Source organism: Cyclopterus lumpus, chromosome 20 (assembly GCF_009769545.1).
Source record: "Cyclopterus lumpus isolate fCycLum1 chromosome 20, fCycLum1.pri, whole genome shotgun sequence".
Classification (NCBI taxonomy): Eukaryota; Metazoa; Chordata; class Actinopteri; order Perciformes; family Cyclopteridae; genus Cyclopterus; species Cyclopterus lumpus.
In genome coordinates, this window is record NC_046985.1 from 10,798,752 (window position 1) to 10,812,652 (window position 13,901).

A 13,901-nucleotide genomic window follows, 5' to 3' on the forward strand; every position below is an offset into this window, starting at 1 on the left:
TTGGGTTGCCGTGTGTTTTCACAGCCGCGTTGCCCTTTTATTGATTGCGTGCCTTAATTTTAATTCGATTGCGCGAGTGTCAAAAAATTCCGCAAGAATCATCCTAGTAATGAGATAATCAAAGTAATATATGCAAATCAGTTATGTTGCCAGCTTATCAAAACCGGAGTGCCCCCCCTCGAGTCTGAAGAAGTCCATTTATTCAGTTAGTGGCAATACCTTGCGCAAATGGCGCGATGCAAATGACAGTTGATTAGACTAAATTAAGAACCTTGTTTCTCCCTGACCTTGTCTGAGTTTTATGTAAATTGATTTTTTTTCTCTTGCTTTAATGTGCTAAAAAAAAAAGAAGTATTTTACATCCTGGCCTTTATACATCTGAACAAGATTTTCCATAAGAGAAATAATGGTCAGCCTCAAATAACTCACTGTGTCAATGGCTTGGATGATTCTCTCTATCTGTCTGTCTCTCACACATCTCAGTGTACCTTGACCCGGTGCAACTCCCACAGGGACATAAAGTGTGCCGTTATAACTTCCTTGCTGTGGGGGAGTGTGCCATGAAGATAGACTAGGTCTGTGTACTTCTGAGTGTGTGTGTGTTTACACGATTATGCGTACTCATGTGTGTGTACCATAACATATTGTCTTAGGGGACAGAGAGAGTGCAGCTGAGACTTCCTCTCTGTGGGGTGTGTGGGGCCTGTAGATGGGAAAGGAATAAATCCAATATAGATTGCAGGGCTGCGCTGCCTCCCGCTGGGGACCCTCAGACTTGCAGGGCATGATCGAAGTGCTTTTCTCCCCCTAAATTGGCCTGAGAGGCCGCAGGAGCAGCCAAGCTACACCCCCAACACTGGGACTGCCTACGACCTAATGATGGTGCTGGGGACAGAGGCAGTGTATACAGATACATACAAAGACGTGCACATGTTCAGACACACACACACACACACACGCACGCACGCACGCACACACGCATTCGCAGATTGGTATAAGATCAGTCACACACTTGGACAAGAAAACCACAAAGATATAAACACACCCTCTTCGTTGTCTGGTGTTGAACACACTCATTCCTTGTCCGAAGACCATTCACCTCAAGTTCCCCTCTTCACATCTCACACCGGCCCTCAGAACTACGGGCTAAACTGTACATTTTGAGGAGGCATCCTCGCTACCTGTCCACACACTCCAGATGGAGGGCTGAATGGTATAACTGGCACCACACTAAGTGTCTGGACTGATACACACTCCTGCCCTTTGCTTCCCCGACAAGGGAAACACCAACAGCACCCCTATGCCATTACGCTCCCTGCCACTGTCATTTTGGTTCTGTCCAGGGAGCTAATTCTATTTGAGATGAGGTGTCTGATGTGCTGCTGGTGCCGGTCCACAGACAGTGTGACAAAATCCTATCGCTGGAAATTTGTGGCTCAGTGCGCCTCATTACCTGCTCACAGGGCACGCCACTGCATAGCTCATCTCTAGAGGGTAACGGGTTGCAGAGGTGAATACAAATATATTGAACTATGCATATTCACAACTCAGTCCTGGTTTTGAACTTCGAGCTAGCATTGCTTGGTTTTTTGGATGCTTGCATTATTGCAGTGACCATAGCTTAACATCCCCATCTCCAACTAGTACTGCTCCGTCTCTCATTTAAGAACCATAGATACAGTTGGCATCATTGCTATTTATAAGTTACAACATTGCAATAATTTCCTGTCCTACAAAGACTGTAGTACCTAAATTGAATCTGATTATTTCACACAAGGAGTCATTACCATACACCTAAACAATACCCCAGAATGCACTGCACCCAGCTTGTTTGATAATCTTTAAATTGCAATGTGTAATACCTGGCAACATGCTCCAAACAAATAGGGGGCAGTGCTCCACCTCGACTACCGGGTCGATACAATATATAAATATAACAAAAACAGCTTTATCCTCTCTATGTCTCATTGACTGTCTTTCTGTGTGCAATACGTGTGACCAATCCCAAATATTAACAAACGGTTACTGGGGCTTGCTTTGGTCTTTAGCTCAGTTTTGTAATTACTGCTAATTTTAAAAAGCTATTTCCACCAAAATGAGACATGTCTTTGATGAAGCCTTTACTCAATTTTGAATAAGCATTCAGTGACTGAATGTTGGTATTTTGTAGGACAATGTAGAGCTCTGGATATGTTTTTGCTACAGGTGTCATGTTGCTCTCTTTCACAGAGGAGACCCACTGGAAAAAACATGTCCTCCACTCGTCTCCTTCCTTGTCCTCTCTTTTTTTCTCTCTACTATTTTCCACTTTGTATCTTCTCCCTTTTATCGCCGTCACGCCTCTCTTGTCTCTTGATGCTGATACACCTTTCACCTTGTTGTCTTCAATCCTCCCCTTGTGTCTCTGCTGTGGTGCATTGCATTATGTTTTCTCACGTCAGCCCTACTGTCTGTGGCTATTTCCACATTTTGTTTTGTTTTATAACTCGTCTGTGGCTGTGCGGAAACCAACGACTCATTCATACTAAATATTGAATGCAAAGACAAACGCAGTGCATACGCATAAGCCACACACAGATACAAAATCCTTTTGACATCAATAATTGGTAAATCCTCTGATTAACTTGTGAGAATTGTCCTCAGTGTGCTTAAGTAATTGTGTTTGTGTGTGTCCTTTTTTATTTCATGCACCCCCCTTTCTTTAAAGCACATCTTTATAACCAAGCAATTTCAAAGCAATTTTCTCTGTGGGAGGAGAGTGTAATTTTCTATTATGTGACACTGTGATGTGTAAGAAACTAGGAGCTGGCACTAAAAGGCGTCTATAGCGTGTGTCTTAGTGTGGGTGTGAGCCACTTTAATGGCCACCGCAGGCCGGGTGCCGGTGGTGGTGAACGGGTGCATGTCAGGAAGGCCATCATTTAATGACTCCCAAATAGTGCCCTCCTCGTTAGAGCTATCGTCCTGGAAACACGAGGCTGTGAACCAGGAGAGCGCTGCGCGCTGCAACAGTCTTTTATCTTCATATTAAACCATTTGCATAACATTACCGCGATAGATAAGATTCAGGAGATACTCAACCCACTCGGGGAGAGACAGAGAGGGTATACTACATGTCCTTGCAAATCTAATCAGCGTTAAATGGAGCTGTCAAATGTGTGTGTGTGTGTGTGTGTGTATGTGTGTGGAGCTGGATGGTTCATGTCAGGAGTCATTTAACATTAAGCTGCAATGGTGTGTAACAAGGCTGTAATTACGAAATACAAGAATCCAAGCTATTTCTTGTTAGATGTGACATCCAAATATAGCAGTTAACTACCAGTGATACACAAGACAAGGCCAGGTGGTGACAACTCTGATGTCATGCGCACTTGTGTCCTTCAAAAGTAAAGATTAAATAAATTACCACATTGGGCCATTTTCTTTACGTCGCTATAGCAACTCTACAGAATACAGAGATGTAGCCAATAAAGACAAATCCCATTGCCGCCATTCTTTAAATTGCTGGTGTGGTTTGCAATGATGGTGGAGTTTTGTGTGCTATCAGCAGGCTAACAAAGGACTCAATTTCATGTTTTTTTGTAGATTCAGCACCTATCTATACCGTATGAAAAGGGGTTTTGCTTTGCTTTTTGTCTAAAAGAGTATATCTGACAGCTGCTTTTCCCCTGCTCAAAGAAGAACAAACAGACGTCGAAAGAATCTCATCATGGGAGAGAAACCAGAGCAGGAAAGTGTGTAAGCACACTAATTAGTTGTTGCTACTTGCTACTGCCTGATTAATTTAATCAAAGGTACACAGTACAATGCACTGTGCTCAGGCTCTGCAAAAAGCTTTGTTTAACCTCTTGTAAAGTAAACTGCATATTGCAAAAGCTGCCCTGCATGCTAGAAGCCTCAGTACTGACTTGGTAAGATATAATACCAATGCATTGGTCATGTAAAAGGCCCTGCACACCCTGCAACAATCATGTGCTTGATTGACAGCCCCCCTTCTGTTAGTTTTGTTGCACCTATTGGGGCGGGACAAATTACACCTTTCTAGTTCTCACTCGTGCGTTGCGTGTAGGGACTTCACATTATTCCCAGCATATTAGCAAAAGCTGTGCAGGACCTTAAACGATTAATTTACCAAAGAATAACGGCCTAAGAAAAAACATGCCATGAGAGCGTGCAGATAGATTTAGTTTCACGAGGTTGAGGTTTTCTGTGTTTGACATTTTTGCCACCACTCAGATACAATGGAATTATGTTTGTGGTGCTCAAAGCATCAACTTGTGCTTCATGCTCATGGACACAGTCCACAGTGAGGTATTTCTTGTCCAACTAGGACATTGATTGTTTTGATGATTTGAACAGTAACACAATTCCTTTCATGTCCATTGTATTTAGGGGGTTGCAAAAGTCTTGAAAGCAGATATGTGAAAACCTCGGCCATTAAAACTGAAACAATCTCCGTGGCTAGATGTCACACGGGGTAGGTGGGAGACAATTGTTTTTGTTAGTGTGTTTTCGATGAAATTACCCTTTAAAGGAGATCGGCATATAGAGGAAGGGGTTAAGAAATAGCCTATACATTGTAAGTAGCTATGAAAGTTTGTGCACTGAAAGGCACAAACTTTGTGAAAGGCTGAGGATGTCATCACATCACAGAATAGGCATGTGAATAGGCATGTGTGCGTGTTTGTGTGTGAGTGTGTGTGTGTGTGTGTGTGTGTGTGAAAGAGAGAGCAAGAGATTGCTTGTTTATGCATATGGAGATAGACTGTGCCAGGTGAGTGTACCATTTACCATCACACCATTGAGTTCAGCAGGCATCTAATAACAAAGCATTTATGGCCCACTTACGCATGCATAGATATAACTGTCAGTAGGCAACAACAGTCTCCCCTCTTCCGTCTCCAGCTATTCCTGCCTCTCTTAAAACACATAGGCACCATCCGGATTGGGCCCAAATACTCTAGAATTCTATCATCAGACTCGGGGATGAAATTAAAATCGCTCATTTTCTTTCTCCACACAAGGAGCAGATCAATTTCCGATGACTGGGATGTGATATATTCCTGACATTGGGTTTTCTCGTCTTTCGCACAGCACCCTGACTGGCTGCCAGCGGGGGGCCCGGGCCTGACTGCACGCCTCGCCGGAGAACAGTTACTTCTGCTGCGGCGAGTTTATTTGCGCCTCGCTATGAGAATTGCCATCATTTACCCTTCCCCAACATCTCCCAAAAAGAAAAGAAATAGACAAGAGGGGGAAGCGAGGCAAGACTGAGAGAGGCAAAATTGATTCTTTTTGATAGGCTACATGCTGCACGGGGGACATTAGGTACCCCTCGTTTGACCATCTATTTCAAGAAATGAACCGAATACATTCTGCGTAAAGTAATGTATAGGCTTTTTGGGGGCCTTCTGCTGTTGTTCATATCAAGAAGGAATTGCTCGCTGCAGCATGCAGAGTTTATGCCGTGTATTATTCTGGTTTTAAGAGAAGCCAATTTATCATGGAGCTACAAGAATGATAACTCACTCATACCTGAGTGTGTGTTAAGCATAATGAAATTAAGGGCCACTTGATGAACCATAGAACATTACATCTGGAGAGATGGTGGCCCCAGCGTTCAGGTCAATATTAACAAGTGTTAATATTGTGTAGCATTAAGGGGGATCTATTGGCAGAAATGGAATATGATATTCATAAGTATATTATTGTGTGTATAATCACCTGAAAATAACAATGTCTTGACCTTGGAATGAGTTGTTTATCTTTACATACGGAGCAGGTGCTCTTTACAGAACCAGCCTCCATGTCTCAACAGTAGCCCAGAACAGACAAACCAAACACTGGCTCTAAAGAGCCATTTGCACTTTCACGTCTTGGATATGGCCACTGTAGTTCTCCTTTGTGCTTGGCACATGGGAGAAGTTTCAGTTGGTGGCCATCTGCAACCTTTTTTTTGTGTAGCCTAGATGTTTGTTTTGCAGGACGTGAGGATGTGCATGACACCATTGTTTGCACAAGCAGTTCCATATGACGTCACCACAATTTGACCATGAGAAGGTCACTATAACATCATTTATAGACTGCTTATATATATAATATATAATGTTTGTATTAGTATTCATAATTAGTTCATGATGATCTAGCATCTCTAGTTTATTCTCCCTTTATTAAGGTTGTGTAAGGAGGATTATAGTTGTCTGTGACTAACCCTATAACCTGGGATAGTCTTTCCTTCCCTTCCTTCCCCTCGTGACTTGTTTTAGAAAGGTCCCATTCGTTACCTGCATGATGCACGCAAAGGCCTTAAATGTAATCGTGGTTCTTGTTTGTCTCTCCATTGACACTGGTCCTTGTTTGCACACATTTGACCACCTGACCCCGTCCTTTCCACACCCAGCGGTTGCGTCACGGAGCCTGTCAAGGCCTAATTGAACCCAGATTGAGAAAGAGCACAGATCCAGCCCCCTTCCCCCCAGTGCCAGTTCAGTGCACTGGATCGAAGGGAGTGCATTACGAGTTAGACTGCAAGTTGCATTGTAACCACTGAGCTACGAGGACATTATTAAAAGACAGCACAATGGCTGGGCTCAAGGTAAGGCAGCGTTTACTCTATTCTACAGTGTCTTTAATGCAATGCCGGAAATATGCAAAGTTCTGCATCGAGCCAGAATGGAACCGAACCGGACCCGCTGGCTAGCTGGCAGAGGGGCGGCGTTGCGTCCGGCCAATCAGAGAGCTGCATTCAGCAGCGGCCCAGATGTGGTCTGAGACGCATCTGCAGCTTCACGGAACAATCGTATTTCAGTGGGAAATACTAACATCAACAGGGCATGTATCTTAGTAATGACCATTAAAAGTTAGCTGCAAATTACTTGATCAAGCATTAGCTCTCTGTGCACGTTTTTTTTTAATGCAAAGCATTGTTATCAGAATACCCGCGTCGTTTCCCTCATAGTCGAGTGTAATGTCGGTGGATTAAGCCGTTAGGGACAAGTAAAGTGTTGTGTCAGCTGGTTGCCATAAGTTTCACTCAAAAGTATTTAAAGAATGAACGTCACTAAGTGACTCATATGACTGACAGTTCATGCGATTTTAACCTTTTGCCAAGTTTTAATTTTGTATTGTTACTTTTAGTTTAATTAAATCCACCTTTGTATCACATCCCACAAGGAACAAACTGGAGACTCAAAAAGGTCTTTATACGTACGCACCCAAGGCACATGTACTCGCACATATGGAACATATCCATGCCTGCCAGTGAGTTTGTTGCAGACCAACAATGACTCAGCAAGTTTGTCTTTGCATTGTGCCATGCTTTTTATTTATGTGGGAGGAGAATACATGGTTGCTGATGAGCAGTGCCAGTGCAGAAGGAACGGGGAGTAATACTCCTATCATAATTGAAATATTGATCAAAAAGTAGGCTACTGTGGAGGATATTAGTGTAATTACTCTCTGTCACACAATAACAAAAATAATGGATGACTGTGAGGGGGGAAATTTGGCATAACTGCAGTTTGTTTGATCATAGATCTAATGTGAATCAATATGACAACAATTAACAAAAAGACAAGCCGTAATGACAAGCCTTCAAATTTAATTATAACCAGCGTGAATACATTTATCCTGCATCACAATGAAGCCCCATGTGATTTTTTTTTCTCACTTTAACTTTGCTTAACTTGTGTGTTGAATGTCTCTTGCAGTACATGAGTGGTTTTGGGAACGAGTTCTCTTCTGAAGACCCTCGCTGTCCTGGATCCTTACCTGAGGGACAGGTAACACACACATCCACAACAACACATTGTCATTCATTCATTGGATTATTCACTAGTTTACCTTTTTTGTTTTTTTGCAAGTGATTTGCATGACTACTTAATGATATACCATGAGAGTTAAAAGGTAGAACTCAGTGTTTCATAGATACATATGAGAATCTAAGGTGCATAGTCTGTTTATTTGATTGTAAAAGAAATCAAACAACACAGTATTAATACCCTGTCCGATAACACATGATGCCTCTACAGAACAATCCTCAGGTCTGTCCCTACGGCCTCTATGCTGAGCAGCTCTCTGGCTCTGCCTTCACCTGCCCGCGGCCAGCCAATAAGAGGAGGTATCCATCTGTTCCGGACATTTAAATGAATTCACTTACCACTAGAAGACCAAATAGAGCGTAGACATATTGTATGACTTAACATTGGTTATTTTTCTTTCTCCAGCTGGTTGTACCGCATCTTGCCGTCTGTCAAGCATAAGCCTTTTGCTGCGGTGCCCTCTGGAGATCTAACAGAGAACTGGAATGAGGTGGAACCCGACCCTAACCAGGTATATAAAGGCTCAAAAGGAAGCGTTCCTGTTCATTTTGTCAGAGAAACTGTGAATCTTGTTTAGGTCCCTGAAAACTTGTTTTCACATTTCAAAGATCTCCATAAAATTAAATACTCACAATAAAATAAACAAAACCATAGTCTCATATTTTACGTACAGACATGCGAGAATGGTCTTCCAAATCTAATTATCTCGAGAACGCCAATAAGTGTAATATGACTTTACTTATCTGCACCAATTAATTCCTTTGAATTCTCTGTAGACACTGATTAAATATAGATTCTAACTCTGAGACTTCTCTCACAGCTGCGATGGCTGCCATTCACCATCCCCAAATCTACAGAGAAGAAAGTGGACTTTGTGGCTGTGAGTTTATCTTTTTTTTCCTTCTTCACATTATTGTTTTCATTAAAGATCCATAAAAGAGCTCACTGATTGGGATTGCTGTATGTTGCAGGGTCTGCAAACTGTCTGCGGTGCCGGAGATGCCAAATCTCGCGACGGCATTGGCATCCACGTGTACACCTGCAACACTTCCATGGTCGACAGGTGAGTATTTATGAGTGTGCAAATGTGTCCCATCATCTAACAAATGGATACATTTTCACATATCAAACCGCTACAACATTTTTTATTATGCTTTTGAAGATCATTTCTAAGCTTTTTTTTTTTTTTTTGTTCCAGGTGCTTCAACAACTCAGATGGAGACTTTCTGATTGGTGAGGAAAAGGGCTGATGATGTTTTCGCTGTCAACCATCACAAGAACAATGATAGCTCAATCCTCTGCCTTTCTACTCCTTCAAATGTTCTCTTCTCTGTTTGTCCCTCAAGTCCCCCAGCAGGGTAAGATCTTGATCACCACAGAGTTTGGGAAGATAATGGTCGAGCCAAACGAAATCGGTGTCATCCAGGTGAGGTCTATGTTTTTCATCTCTCCAGTTTTCACATCGACATCCCACATCCCATATTTAGAAATACGTAGTTTCAAAAATGACTTTAAAAGTAAATAACAGTGAAACGAGGTTCGAGCTACAGAAAGCCTGACCACCAGGATGCGAGTTTTCCCAAACACAGTAGTCCATGAACCCATAAGTGCCCCCAGCATCGGGTACATCCCACATGTGATTCATAACAGCATTAAATTCCCTTTCAAAACCACTTTTCATGTGTTTTGTTCAGCAAGGAATGCGCTTCAGCGTGGATGTGTTTGGAGAAACCAGAGGCTATATACTGGAGGTGTACGGAGCCCATTTTGAACTCCCTGACCTGGGACCCATCGGTGTGTGTTTGTACAATGTGAGAGTAATTTGTGAGTGTGTGTTTATGTTTCCAAGAACGCAGCACACCAACCCCTTTGTGTCGGTTTCTTGCAACTGCCGGTAGTTGTCTAAATTGGTTTTCACCAAATCTGTCATATTTTTAGCCAATCTGGCATCATAGAGATGGAAAGTCCAGTCGGTCAGTTAGTTCACCACTTTAGTCCAGACCGAAATATTCTACTAATGGATGGATTGCCATAAAATGTTGTACAGGCATTCATGGTCTCCATAGGATACATTCTAAAGGCTTAAGTGAACATCAGACTTTTCCTCTGGCCACCATGAGTTTTGCGTTTGTGATTTCAAGTGAAATGTATTAGATGGATTGCTATGGAATTTGGCACAGATATCCATGTTTCTATGGCATTCATTTTAATAACTTAAGTAATCTATTAACTATTTAGCTACCGCCATCATCAGATCAATATTTAAATGTGTACAATAGTTTTATTTATAACTAATTTGCAAATGTCAGCATGCAAACACGCTAAACTACCATACTCATAATGCTAAACATCAGCATGTTAGCATTGTGAGCATGGTAGCATACCGACGTTAGCATTTAGCTTGAACTAGCATTTAGTTTGAACTACAGCCTCACGTTGCTAGCGTGGAGTATTGTTGTTTTTTGGTGTGTGTGTGTGTATATATGTATGACCATGCATGTATGTTTTGCAGGAGCCAATGGTCTGGCCAACCCAAGAGATTTCCTGTGTCCAGTTGCTTGGTACGAGGACCGCGAATTGGCTACGGATTACATCGTCATCAACAAGTACCAAGGAAAGCTCTTTGCCTGCCAACAGGTGCTTTTTTGGTGACATTTCCTTTTGTGTGTGTCAGTACACTCACATGTGCACTGACACATTTGGCATACTTGCCCTATTAGCCTATTTAGGTCTGTGTTTGCCTCAGTAGACACCATCGAACCACAACGATGATTAACAGGAAACCTGCCCAAGTGAAGCATATGATCCATTCGCTGTTTCTGCCGAATGAATTGCCGTTCCTGATGATTTAATATCGAAGTGTTAGCCGTTATCCATGCAGCAGGTTTCCACCTTGACTCCCGTATGAGCCTTAATCACTCATAATTACTTAAGGCATTCTGGAGTTACAGGCGGTGTACCTGTGAAGCTTTGCTTTGTCTCAAGTTAAGCTTTAATTTCACCATATTTCACTCAGGGAATGATCCTGCCTATTCCGAAATGTCCTGTTGGGCGCATAATTGGATCGACACATAATGTCTGACAGGAGGTTTTTTACCGAGAGGTGGGAGGAGAAGTTTGTCAGGAGTGGGGGTTGGGGTGTTGTAACCGTGGAAACCATGTCAAACTCAACATGTCACACTGTTATTATTCATTGTATGAAATACACAAGGGCAATATACTGTTGTTTTTGGAGCAAAACACAAAAAATTCCATCGATCTAGCTGCCTCTACTTGAGTATCCGCCCTGTTATGTGTGAGGTGTCAGAGGTGGAGGCTGATGGCGGCACCTGACACTTTTTCCCTGGTGTTCACCCTTTCCCGAGCGAAGAGGGTGAGGCTCCAGGAGTAAGAAAATAAGGTGGGGGATGCTAGCCTCATCTCAAGGAAGATGCTGACACTCCTGTCTGGTCCTGCTGTTTTGTTCCCCCGCAGCGTGTTGAAATTGCTCAAATTAACTTATTATTTGCTTGACTGGGCCAATATGTTTGTGTTTTGTGTGCATGTGTGTGCAAGTGCTTGCTCTCCTCCGTTTTCCCTTCATTTTAATCGAATGTAGTGGAGTTACCACAGAATGAATGTCCAAGAAATTATCTGCACAAGCATTCCCAAAGGCCTTTTTGTATGGTAACTCCTGTACATAGTGTGTATGGCTAAGGTTCTTTGTTGGTGTTTTTTAGTTATGTAATGTGTATGAATTTACCTATACACATGTTTGTGTATGCATGAGTGTTTTATTGTTAGTGCGTACTAGCTGTTCATGTGTGGAAGTGTGCGTGAGCATGTGCGTAAGGAGCACGGAGGTCACTCAGGAGGCAGCTTGAGTTGTAATGAACTATATTGATTTTTAGAACTGCTGTTGAATGTCTTTTTCGTTGTGGCATTATCAGAACAGAGAAACAATATCAAATTGCTGTGGTTTTAACAATCAAGATAAATAAATATCTCTGCAGCCACTGTTACTGCTGCTCCCTCCCCCCTAACTGTGTCGCTGCGAGCGTCAAAATGCTCAAAGTTTGGGAAAGTTTGATTGTGAAGCCAATTACCCCATAATACCTGGAGCCGCGCATCACAAAGAACAGGGAGGATGAAAGAGAAGAAAGAATGAAAGAAGCACACTCTTTCACAATCAACCTTTTTCATTATGACCAGTTTTTTCTCTCTTTATGTCAAGAAGTACTCTTTCTGGGAATTTAAGATTACAAAGACATTATTCCTTTTTACTGGTGAAAAGCTCAATTTAAAATCTTTTGTGTTTGTTGCTCAGGCAGACTCATTTTATTTGTTTGCTTCTCTGCTTTGCACGTAGGATTTCTCTCCATTCAATGTGGTAGCTTGGCATGGGAACTACACACCTTACAAATACAACCTGAAGAACTTTATGGTTATCAACGCCGTGGCCTTCGACCATGCGGTGAGAGTCATGTTTTTAAACACACAGACCCGCACCAATATGCTGTACCACATTTCAGAAAACAAATTGAACTGTAGAGATCTAGCTCGCCCTCACAAGTTATTGATCTTCCTATAGGATCCATCTATCTTTACTGTGCTGACTGCCAAATCCACGCGACCAGGTGTGGCGATTGCTGACTTTGTCATCTTCCCCCCTCGGTGGGGTGTGGCTGACCACACCTTGCGTCCACCATACTATCACCGTAGGACCACAATAACACACGCACAAACACACACGCATGTAAAAGGAAAAGCAGACACAATGATTTTCGAAAACTAGGCTGTTGAGACGTGGCCAAAATTGAAACCCAATTTGAATGGAAATGTAAAATTCGGTCTCGTGAAGCTCATTTCAGTCTATCATGAAATGAAACAAGCCAGCCAGAAACTAACATGTCAATTTACACAACCAGTGTCAAGACAGCAGGTGATAACAATCCGCCTGCTGTATGACTTTTTTTTTTTTCTTCCACTGAGGCACCACCACAGCACCTTTTGTCTGTTTTCACCACAGATCTATAAAGCCATCTAGTGGAAATCAGTGTTACAGCTTGCATTATATACAGTGAACTGTACCTGGTACAGTGTTGCATTACAGCTCCTCCTGCTTGTCACTTTAGGTAACTGCATGAGTGAATTCATGGGTCTGATCAAAGGCCACTATGAAGCTAAAGAGGAGGGCTTCCAGCCAGGAGGGGCCAGCCTACACAGCATAATGACGCCACACGGCCCGGACGGCGAATGCTTTGAAAAGAGCAGCACTGCTGAGCTCAAACCTGAGAGGGTGGCTGAGGGAACTATGGTAACAAATAATAATACATCAACTAGAGAAGCAACATCACAAGTCTGAAACCAGTTCCATGGCATCCGTGATTGAATGTGTCACATCTTTTCTTTCTGCAGGCTTTCATGTTTGAGTCATCCTTCAGTATGGCAGTGACCAAGTGGGGCCTGCACACATGCCAGAGGCTTGACACGAGCTACCATCAGTGCTGGGAATCTCTGCGCAGCCACTTTAATCCCAACTGGAAGCCGAGCAAACAGTAGAACAAAAGGGACTTAGAAGAAATATGAACCAAATGTAGTTGCTAAATAAAGACAGTAATAATGTAATTTGACTTAAATATAACTACAACCTATGTAATGTTTGTGCAACTTGGCTTTCTTTATCTGTTTTTTACATTACAGAAGTGTAAACCACTAAGATTGGCATTGCACAATTAAGATTAAAACAAACATTTGACAGGTCTTTCTACATGCCACTGTGCATGTCAGTCATGCTGAACATGTATGCATTGAGTCTTCTCTACTTGTGCCAGTTATCTTAAATGTACCATTATCCCACTTGTGGCCACAGTGGTTTAGCAAAAGCTACATAGCATTGCTTTAAACTGTGACTCGCTCAAGGGCACCTCAGTGATTAATGATTGTGAACACAAGTGTATCTTACTTACTTTTTTTGTGAATAATGTAATGCATGTGGCAAGCAACAATGTAACTTCAATCTCATCACCGAGGTGAGCCTCACTGCCCCAAAGTCTACTGATTGCACATATTCACCATGTATTCTTCACACTTGCCTCACCA

At 42.4% G+C, this 13,901-nt stretch overlaps 1 protein-coding gene across 1 annotated transcript; it reads left to right on the forward strand.

Moving 5' to 3' along the window:
- The first annotated feature begins 6,539 nt into the window (after window positions 1-6,539).
- Window positions 6,540-13,585, forward strand: hgd (homogentisate 1,2-dioxygenase). The gene is made up of 14 exons (XM_034560354.1): window positions 6,540-6,595; window positions 7,710-7,781; window positions 8,031-8,119; window positions 8,226-8,331; window positions 8,641-8,700; window positions 8,792-8,883; window positions 9,019-9,053; window positions 9,167-9,246; window positions 9,515-9,614; window positions 10,333-10,457; window positions 12,169-12,273; window positions 12,391-12,517; window positions 12,935-13,116; window positions 13,218-13,585. Exons 1-14 carry the CDS (start codon window positions 6,581-6,583, stop codon window positions 13,359-13,361), a joined length of 1,332 nt encoding a protein of 443 aa, XP_034416245.1. The 5' UTR covers window positions 6,540-6,580; the 3' UTR covers window positions 13,362-13,585.
- Window positions 13,586-13,901: the final 316 nt, after the last annotated feature.

What these genes read in the sequence shown, in the direction of transcription:
- hgd (XM_034560354.1), top strand. An exon ending in CGGCCAGCCAATAAGAGGAG is followed by an intron (nt 8,120 to 8,225) that starts GTATCCATCTGT and finishes TTCTTTCTCCAG; the next exon opens with CTGGTTGTACCGCATCTTGC. An exon ending in GGGTGGCTGAGGGAACTATG is followed by an intron (nt 13,117 to 13,217) that starts GTAACAAATAAT and finishes TTCTTTCTGCAG; the next exon opens with GCTTTCATGTTTGAGTCATC.